Below are 22,031 nucleotides of genomic sequence, written 5' to 3' on the forward strand. Positions count from 1 at the left end.
CGTCCACATTCGCAGATTAGGAGTCATAGAAAAGAAAGCAAAAGGAGACGTGCACTTCCCTCTGACCTTGAAGGAAGCCAAGACTCCCACAAACACACACTAACGCGTAGAGCAGCAAACAGGAAACGGCAGATAAGCACAACAGCTTGTTGCCCTTAAGTCCCTCTTTCCTCCCCGTGAGGAGCAGCTCATCGCCGCCTCGGGCCTCCGTTTGATGACACCGAGAATCCAGAGGGGCGAGGTTTGAGGGTGTCTGAGGGCATCTGGGGGTTTGTGAAGGGATTTCTGAAGCCAGCTGGGCAGGCGAGGCGGTGGTGGGGGGCCCCAGATGGTCGGAGGTGGGGGGTGACGTCCTTGTTTGTGCGCATCGAGGGGAGTAAGCACCAGGTTAGACACAACACTGGCGCCGGGGCTGTTGGGACACAGCGGGGCTTTGTGGGGACGTGGAGGGGAGGCGCTGCTAGGTGGACGGTTGGGGGGGGTTGTCCTCATTCTGCTCTGCTTTACATCCATATAGAGACAGAGATCGAGCTAACGGAGAACAAACAGTCCAGTAGGAGCAGATGGGGTTTTCTCTGTGATTCCTGTAGCTCCTCAGGTGCAAAAACATCTCTGAACTCTGTTTTTTCTTGCTATAGAGCTACATAAATGCTCTTTTTCTATCTATATCTTTTAAATTTGGGTAAAACTGTCAGTTTCTTTGCAGCTCTTCCAGATCAACAACAAAATATAACATTCACATGTGCAACAACATCTCAACACATTTTTTTCTTGCTATAGCTCTTTATAAATGCTGCTTTTCTATCTATATCTCTTTAAATTTGTGTAAAACTGTCTTCTGTCTTCACAGCTTTTCCATATCAACAACAAAACAGAACATTTTCATGTGCAAAAACATCTCTTAACTCTGTTTTTTCTTGCTATAGATCTACACAAAGGATGTTTTTCTACCGATATCTCTTCCAGATCAGCAACAAAACATAACATTTTCATGTGCAACAGCATCTGTTAACACTGTTTTTCTTGCCATAGCTTTTTACAGAAAACTTTAGATTTGGCCAATTAATTGCTACTAATAATATCCATATATAACAATGTCCAAAAATATGCTGAGGTTAATTGATTATTCTAAATTTGCCTGTAGGTCTGAGTGCGAGTGTGATTGTTTGTCCTGCTTTAAGTTACTGTATTGTTTTTGAGTTATTTTCTTGTTTTTTACTGTGAAGTACTTTGGGCTGTTGTAAAGGGCTAATAAACTTTGATTAACTGATTGAATATAACTAATTAAAAATATTGTGGAGGTTTTGCTTGCAGTGGGCACCATGACAAAAACTTCTGTGGTAGTTAATGATTTCCACCAGAGTTCATGTGTTGAAAATGAGCTGATGTTTACCAGGACAGCTTTCCTATAACTGAATGTTAATGTGTCTCGCCGCTGTAACATGTAAATACTTCTGGTGAGGGATCAATAAAGTGTATTTTATCTGCTTTTTCCATCAAAGCCTGTGAAGCAGCAGGTCACCAAAGCTTTATCATTATTTTCTTGGCCTTCCTGCACTATCCTTGGTCTCTTTTTGTAATAACTTTCCTCGCATTTTGCGTTAATTATTCCCAACTCCTTGTTGTTCTCATAAAAGGCTTCCAGAGTGTGGATTTACTCACCTGCCAATTTCTGTTTCTGTCTAATCATGAAAATGTCTCGCAAACTCACGTGAGAAAATTGTCACTATGTTTGCCTTCTGTAGTCACACCTGTGTCGAGGGGTGTTTGCACATATTTCTTTGCAATTTGAACACAATCAGAAAGCAGTGCAAGCAAACAGGAATTCATGAAGCAGGTGGGGTTGATCACATAGCGAGTGGGCCTGCTGGAGGAGCCGCTAATGTGCTTGCATTTGTTGCTAATGAACAAAAAGATGAAGCTGTTTGTTCAGGAGACTTTCTTGCACCATCAACTAGCTGCAAGCTCTGCAGTTAATGGAACAGTTTATATTCTGGCAGGACAGAGTTGGTATTAAATTTTATGGAGCGACAAAGGCAGCGCAACTCTGTGGGTTTCCCTTCCCTCAAAGGTTAGGAGTGGCTTGACAGTTTGCAGCTGGTCAGGAGCACAATTTTTGAACTCAACACTAAGGCTTGCATAGATTTACATCTTTTAACTCTCTGAACTCCAAGCTGTTTCTTGGCATTTCTTGCTACTGTTACGCTTCCTCCTCTGTTTACTTTTTGGACCGTGCTGCATTTATTTTGTTACTTAAAAATGTTATTTTCCTCTCAGTCTCTCTCATCATCTCCTCTCTGTTCTGTGGAAACACTGCCTGCAGTTCACCTGAAAACTCAGAATTTTTTATAGGCTGGCTTTGAATGGAATTTTGGGTTGGTTTTAGAATGTTTCGGACTATTTTTAGGCTGTATTTGCACTGGATTTCGACTAGTTTTGGGTTGGTTTTAGCCAACATTTTACCTGGGTTTGGACTGACTTTTGATTGGTTTGAGGCTGACTGAATTGAACTAGCTTTAGGCTGGTTTTGGACTTGTTTTGGATTTGTATTTGGTTGATTGTGGGCACAGTTTCTAGACTAATTTAAGACTGGTTTTAGGTAGGCTTTGGGTGGACATTAGACTGGCTCTGGGTTGGTTAGGCTGGTTTTGGACTTGTTTTTGTTGATTTTAGGCACATTTTTTTAGACTAATTTAAGTCTGTTTTTAGGTAGGGTTTGGGCTGGTTTTGGGCATATTTTCTGGACAGAGTTTTGTGTTGGTTTCAGGCTGGATTCCAACTAGCTTTGGCTGGTTTTGGACTGGTTTTATCCTGATTTTTGAGTTGGTTTTAAGTTGGATTTGGATTAGCTTTAGGCTGGTTTTAGACTGTTTTTTGGTCGGTTTTGGGTGGATTTCAGGCTATTTTTTAAGACTAATTTAAGGGTGGTTTTAGGAAGGCTTTGGGATGGTCTTGTAATGGCTTTGGACTGATTTTGACGTTGGTTTAGGCTGGGTTTGAGGCTGGTGGTAAGCTGGTTTGGGGTTGGTTTATGCCATTTTGTTGAACCAGTTTTATGCAGTTGCATTGACTTACCAAATCTAGTGCAAAGGGCTTTTTTTGGTAAATTTTTGAATGATACATGTAGAGTAAAAATGTGATTTTAAGCTCACATTGAGTTCAGACTGAGAAGCAATTCATTTAAAGACTGTCAAAAGTTGAAAAACTGACAATTATTTCTGTTCTTACGCATTTATCAAAGTTTCCAACTTTGATAAATGGTGTAATTTTAACAGTCTTTTAAAAGAAAACATGCCTTTGAAAGGGTTACATAATTGAAATTCAGCTGTCATTGATGATAGTGTGACCTTGCTCTTATAGCAGCTTATTGGATTTACTATTACAACAGTATGGTGACACCTAAGGCAATCAGTATGTGTGTAAGTCAACACTGATTTTTGTTTTTTTTAATATATATATCTACAGATCAATGACTCACCTTTTATAACATGCTGATCCCCACCCATCTTATACAAGAAATAAACAACGCCTTTCCACAGAGTCGTCCTCCTGGAGCGGTGTTACTACAGCAGCACCCAGTGCAGAGGCTGAAACTGTGTCACGCTATGCCCAGCCAAGGCCAACTGACCACAGCTCACTGTGCCCAGTCAGCAGAGTGGCCAGAGTTAGCAGTCGCCCTGCTGAGACTGACCACGGAAGAACCGAGGCTCGACCAAGCCTCTCGGCCTCCCATTGTCCCTGAAAGCAGCCAAAATGCTTTTACTGTGAACCAGTGCGAGCATGAAAATGTGTCCAAAATCCAGTGTGCATTTCCTGCAGTCATTATCTTGCCTGCTATTAACATTTTCATTGTAGTGGAATGTTTTTATCCCCGATGTTTACGTGCACTACATGCACTAAATGCACTAAATGCCCCGGTGTATTCAGGAAGCGTAGCATGCACCTGCTCTGCGTGATCGACTATCTGTTCTGTATTCCTGAAGCCGTGTTGCAAGATTGTTGCTCCTTTAATTATTCTCTCATATTAAAGGATCAAAGGTCTCTGCCACAGTCAACCTGCTGCATTTCATTAGAACCGCACACACATGCATGCCTCGGCGTGCGCACACACACACACACACACACACACACACACACACACACACACACACACACACACACACACACACACACACACACACACACACGCCGACACATGTATGTCCAATTTTTCGAATTTCGAATGCAATTTCCCGTGATTACAACGGGATAAATGTTGGCCTTTTCAAGTTCTCCCACTGAAGAGCTCAGTGTGGCGTTTCAGACTCTGCTCGTCTGTGAGATTTCTCTTTATCAACCGCGAGCTTGCACCAAAACCTCAGGAGGGTGTCCCTGATCGCCCTGTGGCACGAGGGCATGTTTTATTCTCCTGGAGTACTTTCATGTCTGGGTGTGTGCGAAACACGTGTGTGTGCGTGTGTCTTTGCCCTCTTTTGCACCGGACTGGACCAAATCCTCTGAGCTCCTTCCACCCTCACCCCCCCGCCGCCGCTGATAGGCTGCTCCGGCGAGCTCCACCGGCGCTCCCATGATGCCCCTGTGCTGTCACCGCCTCGGCTGCATGGCGGCTGGCAGGAGGGGAGGATGCTGAGTGTAATTAGGGCGTACCCGAGCCTACCAGGGTCGGGGAGGGAGAAAGGGGAAAGAGGGGCTGACAGTTTGACATCAGCGCAGCACACCGACTCTGTAATTGCTGGCGTGCATATGGCGCAGGCTGAGGTAATATGGGATGGAGGAGAGTCAGGAATAGGAGGGTCTCTGAAGGGATACATGGAAGATGAGTGCATGTCATCCAGAGCAAGGAGGGGGCGGGAGGAAGGAGGCAAGACCTGAGCGGGAGAGAGGAGCTCGAGGTGAATGACATGTCTAGCAGCATGTCGACACAGCACACATCTATTATTACATGCACACACACGCACACAGCCGATGCAGCTAAGCAAATATTCCCGAGCCTCCGAGGGGCTTTGCAGAGCACCACAGGTAGCGGGGAGAGTAAACAGGCTGCTGTGTGCATGTGTGAGCGCTTACAACCGGCTTCGGTGTTCTCTTAACCGGCCGATCGAGCGCCTTTGTTGGGCTGTAATTAGCACACACAGGTAATAGAGCTATCGGACGTGGCCTCACACACACACACTTTCACAGAGGGGGTATTGATCAGGCGAGTGTGTGTGTGTGTGTGTGTGTGTGTGTGTGTGTGTGTGTGAGCGAGCGAGGGATCCTGATCGATGGTGTCCTGTCCTGTTGATAGATCGCCAATTCTGCACGGTGGCTATTGAGCAGGAAGCAGCTCTGGTGTGATCTGCCTCCAGGGTCTCACCTGCATCCCCAAAGATACACACACACACACACACACACACACACACACACACACACACACACACACACACTCACATCTTACTGCTTTTCTGCACACACACAGTCAATGCAGCAGTTCTGCACAATACACTGAAATACTGACAGTGGGTTATTCCATCTCAGATCATTACAGGACTTCTGCTCGACCATTTCTGGTTTGATCCAGTCTGTTTTGACGTAAAATATGGATTTTTCAATTCAATATTCTGGAGTTTTATTTGTCACATGTCACAGGATGTGCAGTGGAATGTAAAGTGACTGTTTTTCTAAAATTGGTATCTGTGAAATTTTAGATTGAAATATCAAATAATTGACCGTTGACCCGCTTTCAGCAAGTTTTTAGCACACAAACTGAAATTTGAAGCTGTGTTTGAACAACAAAATCTTGGGAACTAGTGAAGATTAACGTCTAAAATGTTTACTTGTACCTCTCATCATTACACTGATTCAGAATCTGGTGCAAAGTGTTGTCTTTTTGGTTAATTTTTGAATAGGACATGTAATTTAAAGTGGACCGTTTCTATGCGGGTTTCAGGCTGGCTTTGAACTGAACTTTGGGTTGGTTTTAGAATGTTTCGGACCAGTTTTAGGCTGTATTTGGACTGGATTTCAACTGGTTTTGGGTTGGGTTTAGGCTGGTTTTGGACCAATTTTTCATTGGTTTTAGATTGAATTTGAACTGGCTTTAATCTGGTTTTGAACTTGATGCTGAGTCGATATTTTGCATTTTTCCAATTGTCAGCATTGTTTGTTTTGTTTTTATGTTTGTTTTTCTACAGATTCCCGCTAAAATATATTAATCAACAATGTGCCACCCACAGCCAATCAAAACACTGACGGATAAACAAGGTCATTCCAAGAATGTTTTGTTTGTTTTAAATTAAGTGACGATCGGCATTGGTTTGTCTGTCTGTCTGTCTGATCGCGACATTACTTGAGAACTGACTAACAGCTTTAGATGAAATTTTCAGAGAAGGTCAGAAGTGACACAAGGACCAAGTGATTAGATTTTGGCAGTGATGCAGCTTATAGTCTGGATCCACGGATTTGTTAAAGATGTCTGTATCAATGCCAGATAGCAGCACAGCGTCACTGTAACCATGACAACAAGTGAACACTATGTCAGCTGCCTGCTGATGATCACATGATTGTGATCCTTCTACAAATCCACCGCAGCAGACTTATTGGGACTTCTCTGTTGGAAATGATACAAGGAACAATTGGGGTGTTTCTGAGTCCCATCAATTCCCGCCACCTGCTACATATTTAGGTCACGTGACTCAGTATCCGTACATAACATACACATGTATACCATGTGCCTGTGCTGGATGTAAGGTCATTTTGTTTGTGGGTAAATCTATATTAAATGGACACACTCTATGGTGCCAGTTTCTGCCACAAATTTTTTCAAGATTTCATCCACCAGAAATGCTCCAACAACTGAGCAGCCTTGGTGGAATACTGTGCTCTCTGAGTGCTTCTCTTGCTGTTACTGTGACTCTATTGCAGCTTTATAGAGAACATAGATTTCTCCTCTCAGCTGTGGGCCCTTCTCTCTAACAGTTTCTTGTCATTTCTCCTCTCATTGCTCCATCCATCTTTGACACTCTCAGTAGATTTGCTGGACCATCTCCTGCTTCCTTGTCATGTCTTTCTGTTTCATTTCCATCACTTCCTCCTACTCCTTTTCCTTTTTTTCCTCTCTGCTCTTGCTTTTATTTATTCTTTTGGTCTCCTCTCTGTCCGCCTACTTAACTTGCGACCACTCCACCACCATCGGCGCTACCTCCTCCCCATTCCACGCTCCTTTTCCCTCCCATGTTCCCCTTCACTGACTCCCAGCACTCCCTTCCTCTCTCCTCCGCTCTGTCACCCCTCTATAAAGACTCCCACTGACGGACCTGAACCTTCTGCCCAAGCCACATTCTGACCCTCATTCTTTTCTCCGGCGCTCCATGCGAAGAGGAGACCAATTAAAGTCCGTCTCGTCTCCTTTTCCACTCCGTTGTTCTCCTCTCTGTGTGTCTGCACTCAGACTCTCTGGGGTCACTAATTAAAACACTTTTACTTTCTTTTTCTCTTTACTTTCTTTTTCTACCTGTTCTTCCAACTTTTTCTTCCTTTTTTATTCATCTTTCTGCTTCAGGTCTCTTTTCATCAGTGTCCTTATGTCACATCCCTTCCCTCCGTTTGGTACCTGCTTTGTCCTCTCGTACTCTTTCTCATATGGTACTTTGTCCTACATCTGTGAAACAAAAAATATACACAGCATGTGATGTTTTAATAAATGCATGAACAGAAGGGATGCCGTGAAACAAGTACTCGCCGTATGAAACAATAATCTGCAGAAAGAGTGGTTTCATTGCAGAGACTTAGTGAGGTTGTGATGCTGCTCGTGGAAAACTTGAGTCACTGTTTCTGAAGGACTTGATGAAGCTTGAAGATACGTCTATGCAAAGTGTCCTACAGATGCTGTGAGTTTGGTAGGACTGGAACATTTTCAACTGCCGTAGAAGGACTGGTTGTAGACTGGTTTTAGGCTGGTTTAAGCTGGTTTTTGGCTGATTTTAGATTGGTCTTAGGATAATGTTAAAATTAGGCTGTTTGGGACAAGTTTTGGGCTGGTTTTAGAGTCATTTTAAACTGGTTTAGGACTAGTTTTGACCTGGTTTTAGACAGTTTTCAGGCTGGTTTTTAGACTGGTTTTATGTTGATTTTTGGCTAGTTTTAAAGTAATTTTTGAATGGTTTGTAGACCAGTTTTATGCTGATTTAGGCTGGTTTTAAACTGGCTTTAGGTTGGTTTTGAACCGATTTAAGGTTTATTTTAGGCTGGTTTTGGACTATTTTTAGACTAGTTTCATAAAGGTTTTAGTCTTTTCAGCTGCTATAGGAGGACAGTACAGATTCTACAGACATGAGGACAGATGTTGTCTTGCAGAAACACGAAGTAATAACAGCGAATGAACAGGATAGCCACGGCTGTGAGGATTTCATATTTATTTTAATATCATCGGGCATCAAGACAGGCATAGATGAAATGCTGATGTATTCTTCATCCAGCATCACCTCTCTGCTTCTTTAGGTTGCTGTCTTCATAGTCTTTCCCTCAAAGATGCCAAACGTCTGCCACCTGCTCTTTAGAGCTGAAAACAAGATCCATCATTGAAATGGATCATCCTCCACCCTGCAGGTATCTAATAAATGTGAGTGGTTGCCTACTGCAGCCAGTTATGATGCCATTCTGCCTTTAGATTAAGGTCCTGGTGAAGAGATTGCAAAGCAGCTTCCCTCTGGAGATTCCTCACAGCTGAACAAATATACTTTGGTTGTTCACACCAACAACCTTATCTGTAGTCAAATGATGTAGAAGATGGACGAGCCAAATTTGACAATCTTGGGGTCGGTTGGAGATTTTTAAACTGGTGTTGAACTGGTTTTAGGTTGGTATTGGATTGGTTTTAGACTAGCTTTGGACCAGTTTAATCCAGGTTTTGAACTGTATTAGATTAACTTTAGACCAGTTTTAGGTTTGTTTTAAGCTAGTTTTGGACAGTTTGAAGGTTCATTATGGTTATGATGCTATGTTTTCAGCTAGTTTCAGGGTGTTTTTTAGATTGGCCTTAGATTAACTCTGGTCTGGTTTAAGCTTAATTTTGGGCTGGTGTTTTGAACTAATTTTAGGCTGGTTTTGGTCTGTTGTAATGTTAAATTTAGGTTGTTTTGGATGGGTTTTGGCTTGTTTTTAGGTTGGTTTTGGACTAATTTCGACCTGGTTTTAGATTAATTTTGAGCTGGTTTTGGACAAGTTTTGACGTGTTTAGACTAATTTTAGACTGGATTTGGACTAACTTTGACCTGGTTTTAGACTAATTTTAGGCTGACTAAGATTATTTTGGAGTGATATAAAGCTGAGCTTTGCCTAGTTTTAAAGTGATTTTAAGAAGGTTTTTAGGCCAGTTTAGACTAATTTGCGCAGATTTAGGCTGTTTTAAATTGACTTTAGTTTGGTTTTGGACAGGCTTAATGTTTATTTTAGGCTGATTTTGGAGTCGTTTTAGGTTGGTTTTTGACTAGTTTTTAAGTGGTTTTTGGCCCCTTTTTGGACAGTTTTAGACTAATTCTTGGCTGGTTTAACACTAATTTTAAACTGGTTCAAGGCTGGTTTTAGGCAAATTTTAAATTGACTTTAGGTTGGTTTTGGGCTGGTTTAAGGTTGGTTTTTGTCTGGTTTATAAGTGGTTTTAGACAGGTATTAGGCTGGTTTCAGAGTAGTGATGGTGACACGTGGTTTGGGGTCATATAGTAGTTTGTCTGTTGTACGTTGCTGTCGAAAGCAATTTCTTAGATGACAAACGGTGGAGTTAACAATATCAAAGTGCCTGTCTACAGCTCTAACTGAAATTCCAATAGCCCGTTCTCATCTTTCTTTTCTCATCTGTGGCATTGTGTCATTTAAATAAAGCTGCATTTTTTTGATCCTATAAAAGTGACCTTTTATAGTCGCTGCTCAAAGGAGTGTCTGTGTCCTGGTCACGCTATCTGATCATTGTCCTTTAAAGCCACATCTGACGAGACTGTGGATTAACTCAACGGACGAGAATTTGTCAGCAGCTGAACAGTTTAAATTGGCTGAATTGAAGCCTTTTCTAACCAGCACAATAAAAATGACATTTTTAACTTTTCTCTGAGTCACAAAAGATCACCATTTGCATGCTGCGTTTATATTCTCATTCAGCGTACTTCCCTCTGTCTTTCTCTCGTCATCTCTGTCTCCTATTAGTTTGTACATGGGTAACTCTTTATACTGTAGCTGACAGCGAGTCAGAATCCTCCATCTGAAAGAGCATACATTATGCAGCTCTTCTGTTCTAATGATGCTGTCTTGTCCAGAGTTGTTGTTATGCCAAAAACCAGTCAACCTTGACTGACATGGTTGTACATTCACATGCACGTCCGCTTAAGTTGGTACACAACTGTGGGTTTCTGTGCTGTGTGTTTTAGGAAAATGTAAAACAGAGGCAGTCGAGTTTATTTTACACTGAACTCCCCTCAGTGGTCGTAATTAGCATACGAGGAATGTTGTTCTCTCCATCTGACACTCAGCAGCAGCAGTCTCTTGCTGGCCTGGAAATAAAACTAGATTTTTATCATTGTGATATGCATTGTACAGAAGTGAATACGACTCTGTTCAAGATGAAAACAAATACTTTATGACTGTACTGAAAATACAGGCCCTAAAGTAGAAATAACAAAAGTGAATGCACCTGTGATTACTGAAACTAAAGTGAGTACAACTGAGTGAACATAAATACATGAAAATTGTTATAAAACAGGTTGTGAACAGTAGAACTTTCTCAGTTTTGGACTTATGGGCCATGTCTATCTATGTCTGCATCATAGCTCCAAAAGAATTGCCAGAAGAACTGAAAAATCCCACTGCAAGACTTCACAAAAATGGAAATAGATACAGGAAGATCGACTAAAAATCAGTGGAAACACAGCTGCAGCAGTAATCAGGAGGTATAGAAGGAGTCATAGTACCACTGATCATGGCTGCAGTGGGCGTCCTCTTAAAATGACTCCACAAACAGTGAACTATCACAATCTAGCTCTGAAAACAAGTGCTTTAGACTTGGTGCAGGGGTTATCAATGTAAATCAGAGTTTCTGTGAGAGATTAGACAATGAAGGACCATTTATATCATCAACCTCTTTAGATGGCATCCATGAAAAACTGCTGTTTGGTGAAAAACAGCAAATTGAAACATTGCTAATGGACATGAAATGAAGTCAGATTAATCTTAGTAGCACATTCTTTGGTCATATGAAGATAAATGAGTTGTTCTCAGATGGAGTCCAGCATGTTTGGTGTGAACCTGACCAGGACTACCACAGTGGATGCATAGTCCTGACAGTGAAGCATGGAGGTGGAAGTATGAGGATATGGAGCTGTATGAGAGTAAAAGCTGTTGGAAAGATAAAGTGTATTTTTATACAGTAAATCTAAACTTTTTTTTTTTTTTTAAATTAACCCTACCATTCAACTTGGAAGCAATACAATTCCTATTAGGTGATAAAATTAAGAATTATTTGACACTGAGGAGATATTGCACATGGATGTATGTAATTCTGCTGTACACGATGAAATCCCTAAGCATCCTTGAAGACCTGCACAGCTTTGTTTTATCACCCCATGTTACGTGCAAAACCAATGAAAAATCCATCTTCTGCAGTATTCCACATTCCTGGAGGGCACTAAGGAATTATGGGATACCCGTCATCTGTCTTCCTTCGCTCTTTCTCTGTCCGTCTGTGCTTAATCACCGCCTCTCCTCCCCCGTCAGTCATGTATTAATCTGTAATTGTTATGTGAAATATTAATGCTGTTGTCGTTCTTCCTTCCAGGTTAACAGCAGGAGATCTGTCCATTCAGTTGAATCTGAATGATTACCTGGATATCTACTGTCCTCATTACCCCAACAAAGAGGCCGGGCAGCCTGAAACACTGGCCCTCTATCTGGTGGCAGAGGAATCCTTCCAAGGCTGTGTAGAAACCAGACGGGCCATCAAGAGGTGGGAGTGCAACACGCCCTACGCTCCGTTTGGACCGGTCCGGTTCTCCGAAAAGATCCAAAGGTTTACGCCGTTCTCGCTGGGGTTTGAGTTCCTGCCAGGGAAACACTACTACTACAGCTGTGAGTACAACATGTGTATATTTCTGCAGTACAATTACACCTTTTTTTAAGGTGATTCACGACACAAGATAAGCCCAACCTCTGAGCTGACCAGTTTTTCATGTTTAGCAACCACACCGAAGCATTATGTAATCTAAAAAAACAATAAAGTCAATCGATTTTCTGGTTTAGATCAAGAGCTAGGAGATGAATAAATAACAAAATGTCCCTCGGTACTCGACAGTTTTTCTACTCAGACTTGCAACAGGCAGAATGGGCTGTAAATTATATCGATTATCAGTTATGTAGACTGTTGCTTTAGTTAATAAGTTAATCTGAAATATCAATAAACATTTAAAATTGATCAGTCACACTTTCCAGAAGATGATGCCTTCAGATATGGTGCTTTATTTTCAGTTTATTATCACATAAGACAAAGAAAATAAAACACAAACAGTTACTTAATTACCAAGCTTGAACCAGGTGAGGAAAAAATGACTTAACCTGCTGCGCCTCAAAACCTAAAACAAAACAGAAAAATTAATTAAAGCCGCCAAATGGCACCATTTATCAGAGCTAGAACATTGTGAAAACAGACAGAATCATCTGATTTTCAATTCTCCGAGGGTTCTTCAGCTAGACATCTGGGGTTTATGGTTCCATTGCAACAAATTAACAAAATCTAGGCTTTAAACTATGATATTTAATTAAAATTACTTTATTCTACGTGTCTCATTTTAAAATTCCCCAAACATCAATTATTTACAACAGATTCAGTAAAAAAATTTAAAAAAAAATAAAAAATAAAAAATTTGCACTGTTTAGCTCAAATGAGGAGCCATGACACTCAACAGTAACCCAAAAAATTTTTTGGGATGAACTGCAGGCAGTGTTTCCGCAGAACAGAAAGGAGGTGACAAGAGAGACAGAAAGGAATTGTCTGATTTTCAGCGTTCAGACGGTCCTTGAACTATGTGTGATATGCCATTCCTTTGGGAAAATTAGCAAAATTTAAGTTTAAAATAAGAAAATTTCATCTAAATTCCTTTTATTACACACCTCATTTAAAAAAACTGTGCCACAATCTGTAGAAAAAACGAAACAAAAAAACTTCTGGGCACCTCGGTGCACCCGCTCACTCAGCGGCAACCAACAGTCACTTGACACAAATTCAGAAACTTCTCAGCTGAACTCCAGGCAGTGTTTCCAGAAAGCAGATATAACAAGAGAGATTGAAAGGAAATGAAAGCTACTGGATCAATAAAATAAATGCAGCATGGCTCTAAAACAGCAAACGGAGAAGCAAGTTGTTGGAAGATACATTCAGCATGGTGAAACATTCTCAGAGTTGATGTGCAGAGACTGAAATGTGACTTAAAACTTGTCCAAAATGACTTAAATTCACCTTAATGACACAAATCGTGTTTAAAATGACACATTTCCAGATATTTTCAGGCACTTTTAAGTAAGTTTAGTAAATATTTTTGAACAATCCTTGACTCATTTGGGACATTTTGTGGTGCTTTAGACCAATTTTGACTCATTCTGGACAAGTTTCAAATAGTAAATATAAATAAATGCAGCATGGCTCAGAAACAGTAAACAGAGGAACAAGTTGCTGCATGGTGAAATATATTTTCAGAGTTGATGTGCAGAGTAGTAGGAACAAGTTTGTAAAAGTAGTAAAACTGCAAATAGTAAAACATAGTTAGTTTGTACAGTCACTCATTTTCCCCAGTAGTGGTAAAACTTGTGGACACTTGGAAAAATGTTGAGCATGTTGATTCCAAGTATTTTCTTTTATAGAATAAATAATCAAAGAAATTCAACTCTTTCTTTCTTTTTATGATTTATGGAATTCTAACTCTGTCATACTGCACAGAAGAAACTTCTTGAATTTTTTTTTTCTCCTTCCAGACATGGTTGTGCTGTTTCCATGGAAGTGCAGGACTTTATATTCCAAGGAAAAATGAACCCACAGTGATTAAAAATAGGACAGGAGAAAAAAACATGGAGCAGAAACCTGATCTGATGTGATTCTAATAATAATAATGTAATATGATATTAATTAAGTTTTATTTATTAGAGGTTAAACACTCAACAAATCTAATTAGTCATCATTAATTGGCTATAATTAGCTGAGCTGTCATAATTAAATTTTTTGTAAAGTGACTAATGATGCGTTTCATAGTGTTTCGAGGTTCAATGCCCTTGTCAGCACTTGGTTTAAAATTTGCTAAAAAGTACATTTTTGAGATGCAAAATGCAAAACTTCTTATCATTTGGTGAAACTACAAATATTTGCTTGAGGGTTCTTTTCGTGGCACCCTAATAAAAAGAGAGAAATGTAAATATTTGATGTTTCCGGTCATCAGTGTGTGCAAAGATTCCTGTGTTGGAGAAAGTGTGTTGGCCAGAAAGTCTTACATTTTTAACAAGAGTAGCTTTAGCCAGCTTTTTTTTATTATTTTGTTTTTTATGAGGCCTGAGTGTTGGCAAACTGCAGCTTATTCCATTAATGTTTTCCATAAATTCCCGCTGAATGACATTAATATGATGTTTTCATAAACCTGTAGGCTGTAACAGTCTCTGTGATGGTTTCTCCGTGACATCCTCCTGCATTTGTCTCTCCTCGCTCATTTATTTCAAACCACTGGAGGGAGAAAAGGGAGGGAAGAGACACAGAAGATGGCTTAGTGGCTGTAAAATCAGTTGACGTTTTTTTTTTTCACCTCCTCCCTCTCTCCTCTCTCACTCTCTCTGTTACTTTATACAACTTTTTGGTGTCAGTCCAAGAGGAGGGAGGACATGAAACAAGGCAGAGAATGAAAGAGTCGAGTGAATGCGTCGTATGGAAGGGTGACAACAAAAGAGACAGAAGGGACGGCGAAGTGTAGGAGGAAGAAACGGAGATCAATACAGGACGACAGCGAGGCAAGGCAGAGAAGCAGACGGAGGTAGAGAAGCGTGGAAGAGTGACAGAGGGGGGAGAAAGAGCAAAAGATGGACACAGTCTGACAGTACAGAGGTGGGGGGGAGAGAGGATGGATGAGTGGACTGGAGAGAGGAGGACAACAAAAGAGAAAAGGGATGGATGGGCTGGAGGAAAAGAAAGAATCTTTACATAAATTACTGTTGTGGTCTGGGGGGTGTTGGTGGGTGGGGGGGGGACAATGGAGCATTGTGAGGCCATGAGAGACGCACACTAACACACACATGTATGTACAAACGCACACATGCACACTGGCCTATTGTGGCTGCTCATGCCAGTTCACAGAGAAGCAACAAAAGGTCTTCCCCCCCGGTCGGGCCACTTCAGGCTCACAGCGATTGTGTATGTTTTGTCCACATCGCAGATAAGGCGTAAAGTTGGTCCAAATGTTTGGCTCTGGGGTTTGAGCGCTGAATGGACCCGCGGCACTGGAGGCTGCATAATGGCATTAGCCCGGGAGAACAGCACAATGGCATTAGAAACACTAATGGCATTAGTTGGCTCAGTCTGAGCCCGGCTCAGCTCTTCTCTCCCACAGACTATGACACCGACCGTCTCCGTGTGTGGATCCGTGAAAACAGGAAACACCTTGACGTCCTCCGATAGTCGGCGTGTAAAGAGGAAAGGGAGGGCAGCAGAGAAAACACGAGCCACTTAGCAGAACAGCTTTCACCGCTCTGACAACACATGAGCTACTTTTGAAAAAACGATTTGACAGAAGCAGCAAAATACTCCAAACAGGAGAAAACACAGAAAAACTACAAACATTTTGAGGAAACTCTCAGAAGTGATGAGCAGCATTAATATGAAAATCTCTCGTAAAAGTGAAATAGAGCTCCATCAGGAATCACTTCCTCTGTATTAAACTGCTGCATTTACTCTGCCATTTAATATGAGGGTGACATGTTATAACGGGTTACTGCAGGTGATATCAATAATCACTGGTAGTATGTAATGAACTAGTTTGAATAACAATCAGGAAGAAGAAGGAACATTTTGTAGCCTGTTTATTGAGGCACACAAGTTAAAAACACACAAACAAATGTAGACACTAACTGATCTTGCCTTGATATACACTACCATTCAAAAGTTTGGGGTCACTTAGAAATGTCCTTATTTTTGAAAGAAAAGCATTTTTTTCCAATGATGATAACATTAAATGACTATTGTAGCTGGAAACGGCTGATTTTTAATGGAATATCTCCATAGAGGTACAGAGGAACATTTCCAGCAACCATCACTCCTGTGTTCTAATGCTACATTGTGTTAGCTAATGGTGTTGAAAGGCTCAATGATGATTAGAAAACCCTTGTGCAGTTATGTTAGCACATGGATAAAAGTGGGAGTTTTCATGGAAAACATGAAATTTTCTTTTGAATGGTAGCATACATTAATTAAAGAAAGAAAGTAAATCCTGGAGGTGCATGGAGGGCGACCACGGTGAAATAACATTGACTTTAAAGCTCCTACTAGCTAGTCAGGGTCAGTTATCACCAGATGGAGACCCTGACTAACCCCAAACCTACCTGTGCAGCCCAACATCAAGCCCATTAGGCCTTGTAGCAGACATTTCTTAGATGGAGATGTGATGACAAAGGGTCATTGGTAATTTTTAGAATTCAAAATGACAACCTCCACTAGTGATGGTCTGATGCCCAGGTGCGTCCCGGACTAGCAGGTCTTGGGAGACCTGCACTGAAGGGGCTCCATTATCAAGGGACATGATTGACTGTTTATGAACCAGAGAGGGAGCAAGCTTTGGAACCGAAGTTTGCGTTTTCATTTTGTGCATTAATTCTCATTGAGTTGCTGTAAATGCATTGGTCAGACATCATTAAGCATCACATAAGACTTTGTCATGGTGCCCATTTACTAGCTATATCTCCACAATGCTCTCTGCTTGCCTCCTCTGTTCGCTACAGTATTAAACGGTCGAAAAGCTCCAACCAGGTACTACAGCTAGTCTATAATACTTGAAGCACGCATTATGTAAGAAAATGGTATTGGATTGGGACTCGGTATCAGCAGATACTACATATTAAATGACTTGGACTCGACTGGGGAAACAAAAAAGACCTTTATTTTGATATTACTAAATAGTCTAGAAGAGCCACATGTAGCTATTTGTAGCCTTTCCTTTTCTTGCTACTGTGTATAGAGTAACATGTTATTTGAGCCAGTGTGCATCAACAAAGAATACGTAAGTCATACGTTGCAGTTTGGCCAGTTTTGCTGCACAGCTTTGCACTGTTCCCTAAGGTGTAACTGTACAGCGCACAACTGTCAGTGATGATGTAAATTTGTATAAATTCAATCCAATTTCAGATATATAGCACCAATTCACAACATGATTCATCACAAAGGCTCTTCACTTGCTCAGGTGAAATTTACTTTGAATTGCTTTTAAGCATTGAGAAGAAAAAAAAAACTCATGAAGAAACCCCCTCTGGCAGAACCAGGTTCAGTTAGGGCAGCTGTCTGCCTCAACTGGTTGGGGTTAGGGTGAAGGTCAGAGAAAAGTCTTGCATCTTCAATTATTGTTCACTATACAGAAAACCACTAAATATTTCTTATATAGGCAATATCTAATGGTAAATGAGTGATTTCAGACACAGTTTAGACTTTTATCATTGCAAATATCTTGTCATTTATTTCATGCATGCTCTATGTTAATACTTAAATCATAAAACTAATGTGTTTTGAATACCGGAGAAACATATTTGTGCTTACAACCCAAATATTACAGCATGTGCAGTCAGAAGTGTGCAGCTCTGCCGCTCGAGGCTGTTTTGGCACACCGAGCTAAATTTCCCTAAATCTCAAACTGGAAAAGGACAGAACATTTCACTTTCCAGATAAAGTCCTCGGCACATGTAGTCACTGGGATTGTTGCCCATTTTCTTTGAGGCAAAACTGGTGCAGCTTCTTCAAGTTAGATGAGCTGGTGCAGAGTAATCTTCATGTAATATCCGGAGATCTGGGCTTTAACCTCCAGCTGCTGTTGGGGAAATGGTGTTGAATGCTGTAAAAAAAAAAAAAAAAGGCCTAGATGTGTAGTATTATACTAAAAGAAACATTAAGTGTGCACGACTTTTGAAACTATTCTTTAAAGGCTCAAAGATCTGGAAGAAACGGATCTGAAGTTAAGACTTTTATGTATCATTGTCATTCTGAGTTGTTTGTATTTTTATTTCAGCCATCACAGTTTCTGCCTAATTCTGCAGCCTCACTGTTACTCTGTGTTGGAGCTTATCAAAGACAAACTGTTGGCAATCACACACTCGGTTATGGCGGTGTCTCTGTTGAGTTAGCAGCTGTCTGTGAATTATTCAGATCTAAAATCCTTCAGCTGCAGCTTCCAAACGGTGTTGTTTTGTAGAATCCGTGTTAAACTGACAGATGATGTTGACCTGATTTCCCCCGTGAGCCGCGGCCAGTATCGGCATTGAAGAACGTCGCATTCTTTAATGGTCTTGATTTCATATTCTTATTCATTTGTGCAGATGATATGCAGCGTGTCAATGGGAGACGGTGTAATTTTTCATCCCGATATCGTGAAAACAACCTTTTCTGTTCTTCAGCTTTTCTTGTCTTCAAAAAGCAGCACAAGGATTCTCAAAGAGTTGATTTTACAGGAGGATTTCGTTCAGCGTATCTTATTTGACATGTTAGCGTCTTGAATGCTCACCGTTTGTTGGGTTTAATAAGTAAGCAGCTTATTTACATCTGTCTTTTCTTGTTCTTTGCAGCTCTACCCACAGATGAAGGCCCTCCTCTGCCATGTATGAAGTTGCGTGTCACAGTGTGCTGTAAGCCCAGTGAGTACACTCCTCTTTTCATCTCTTCTTTCTTTCATGCCTCCCCTTTGTACACCAACAGACTCTTCTCTCTGCCTCTCACATCTCCACTATCAGGCCTGTATAGCATGATGTTTACACTGCTACTTATCCCTGCTTCCTCCTCGCTGTTTTAGTAATTCTCTGCTGTTACTGGTGAGGCTAAATTTAACTGTTCTCTCCAAAATCGCCATTTTAACCATGTAGGATGAGACTCTTTCAAAAATTAGGGACGTGAGCACAATGCTGTGCAGTATCACCTCTCAAAGTGGTATTATTTCAAAGTTGGACAGTATTTCCTTCTATGAACAATCAAAAACAAATACTTTAGAAAGACTGTAACACTATAATTGCAACTCAATGCAACAAAAGTGAAGCCACCTGTGATTTCCAATCAGTCTAACTGCATGAACATGGTTCTAAACTGAGCTGTGACCAGCAGAACTTTCTCAGTTTTTGGACCTATGAGCTGCATCTATGTCTGCATCTTTTCTACACATGGAAAAGAACTGAACAGATTAACTGAAAAATCTGACTGTGAGATTTCACAAAGATGGAAAATGATACAGGAAGCTCAATAAGCAACTAAAAATCAGTGGAGATACAGGGTTAGCAGTGATAAGAGGTATAGAAGGAGTCATAGTAGCACTAATCATGGCTGCAGTGGTCGTCCTCCTGAAATGACTCCACAGACAGTGAACTACTTTCACAGTCGAGCTGTGAAAATCAGATGGCAGCTGCTTCAGACTTGGAACAGGAGTTATCAATGGAAACCAGAGTTAGTGTGAAGCTCAGACAGTGTGAAGGACACTTCAGAACATCAACTTCCATGTACAGAAGCCAAGAAAACACAAAACTTCCACATCAAACTTTTCTAGAGAACACAAAAAGAAGCCTGATGAATGTTGGGAGAACATTCTTTGGTCAGATGAAGATACATTAGTTGGGCTCAGATGGAGTCCAGCATGTTTGGTGTGAACCTGACCAGGACTAACACAGTGGATGCATAGTCCTGACAGTGAAGCACGGAGGTGGAAGTATGATGATATGAGGCTGTATGAGTGTAGAAGATATTGGGGAGACGACATTTATAGATGAATGTCTGTGGATAAACCAAAATACTGGCTGACAAGAAGCTGGAAGAAGAGGAATATTCCAGCAGGAGAATCATCTAAAGAACTAAATCATGCTTGTGAGCTTGTAAAGAAGTGAAAACTACGACCTGTACATGCATGTGGCATGACCTAAATGCAATCGAACATGCTTGGGGTATTATGAGGAGAAATGTAGTGCAAAACAACCCCTTTAGCAAAAAGGAGAGAGCATATCTTCAAAAAATGAAGAAGAAGATTGAGTCTGACCTCAAACATGAGGGTGAACGCACCAAATATTAGAAAAAATCAGATTTCTCAGTAATGAAAGGTGTGCAGACTTTTGTTGCAATGAGTTTCTACTGTGTGTTTTTAATATATTAAACCTAATTTTTTTTTTTTTTTTTTTTACATCAGCACAAATTCTCTACTGTTCAACTTCAAAGTAATGCAGTTACTGTAAGGTACTGAGGGTTTTTAAACATCAGCTAACACCGCCCTTCCACTCTGCCTCTTTCTTCTTTTTTTTTTTTTTACCTCCTTGTCCTTCCTCATTCTCCCACTCTCCATCTCTCTGTCCCAGTGTGAAATTCCCAGAGTTGATCTAATCCAGAGCCCGCCTGGAGTAATGTTAGTCTTCCAGTCCAGTGAGCTGCCCATTCCGGTTGGGAATGTTGCCCAGTCGCTGTGGGAATCCCTGTACAGTTGTTGGTGTGTGCGCCCATTTCTCTGTGTCTGGTGCACTTTGTGTTTTTGTGCGTGGCTATACGGGCCCTTGCGTGCATTCTTTGGCAGTTTAATTCGTACAACTTCGTGTGTTTGTGTGTCCTGACATGCGTGTCTGAGACGTCTGTCCCAGTTCCCATCCCAGTGTTATCTGCAGGGGGCTTGTTGTGCCGTCCTCGGCTCATCTAACACACACTTTTTTTTTTTTTTTCCAGGGGAAACTGGCTTGCAAGGCTGTCTAATGAAATACCTCCCAATCTCACAGCCTTGATTAAATTTTGGCGTGAAAGGAGGGATGGGAAAAAAAATTAAAACTGGAATAAAAAAGAGCTCCATCCGTCTCGAATGAATTCTTAAATGCCATCACTGTTCCGGTGCGAGACAGGGAGTAATTTGCTGCGTTATTACCAGAGTGAAGGCTGATGACTTTTTTTATATGCTAATTATCCTGCTGTCATTAATTAGAAATACCACAGATAATTGTTCAGTGAGAAAATGCTAATGTAGTCTTGACCTTCTGACAGTATTCCCTGATCAGCCTATCGGAGCTGAAAATAATCAAAATATTTGAAATCACCTGGATTATGCATGCTGGGAGACACATCCAGCACGCACACTTGACTTTACTCACTAGATTTAAAGCATTATATCCTACTGAGACCTATATATTACTGCTGCTTTTGCCTTAATGATACAGAAATGTAATCATACTAACAACCAGATTTTGTAGCTATTTAAAGCAAATCTGTTCTGTTTTCCACCAAATTTAAGCATACTGGACAACATTTTGGTGATAAATCCCTTTGGAAAGCTTGTGTTTGCTTACAAATACCAGCTAATTTCTCCTCCTTGTCTAAAATTAACTCGGATTATGTGAAAACAAGCTAAATTTGCTGCAACATGAGAAAACACGGGATCCATTCATCATCTCTGTGTGCACCACATGGACTCCTACAGTTTAAAATCCCCTCCATTATACCAAAGATAAATCAGCTAAGATTCATCCTAATGCTAACGCCATGTGTTCTAGGTGTAAATATCAACTCTTAGTGGATGCTGAAGAGATTAACCTTCCAAAATATACATTAAATGCATCTTTGATTGGGAGATAAATAATTCTTTTTAAGTGGAAACATAAAATATCTACTAGATTAGAGATCGAATGCAGGTTTTGTAGAAAGTTCAGTACACTCTGGGTGAATTCTTTAAGGCCTGATAATTGCAAACTGGATATAAAATCTTGCAGATGATTGTGCTGAAATGAACAGCAGGTTTGATAGATAGTATATCTTTTCTAACTCCTCGTTTTTCCTCCTG

At 40.8% G+C, this 22,031-nt stretch overlaps 1 protein-coding gene across 3 annotated transcripts in view; it reads left to right on the plus strand.

Moving 5' to 3' along the window:
• Nucleotides 1-22,031, plus strand: part of si:dkey-246i14.3 (ephrin A4) — a 57,651-nt gene that overhangs the window by 26,027 nt on the left and 9,593 nt on the right. For all 3 annotated transcript variants that reach the window (XM_023266478.3, XM_055013908.1, XM_055013907.1), the window contains exons 2-3: nt 11,801-12,090; nt 18,811-18,879. In XM_023266478.3, coding sequence (XP_023122246.2) covers nt 11,801-12,090; nt 18,811-18,879 — 359 coding nt within the window. The remainder of the gene's footprint in view (nt 1-11,800; nt 12,091-18,810; nt 18,880-22,031) is intronic.

The sequence above is a fragment of the Amphiprion ocellaris genome, chromosome 9 (assembly GCF_022539595.1).
Source record: "Amphiprion ocellaris isolate individual 3 ecotype Okinawa chromosome 9, ASM2253959v1, whole genome shotgun sequence".
NCBI lineage: Eukaryota > Metazoa > Chordata > Actinopteri > Pomacentridae > Amphiprion > Amphiprion ocellaris.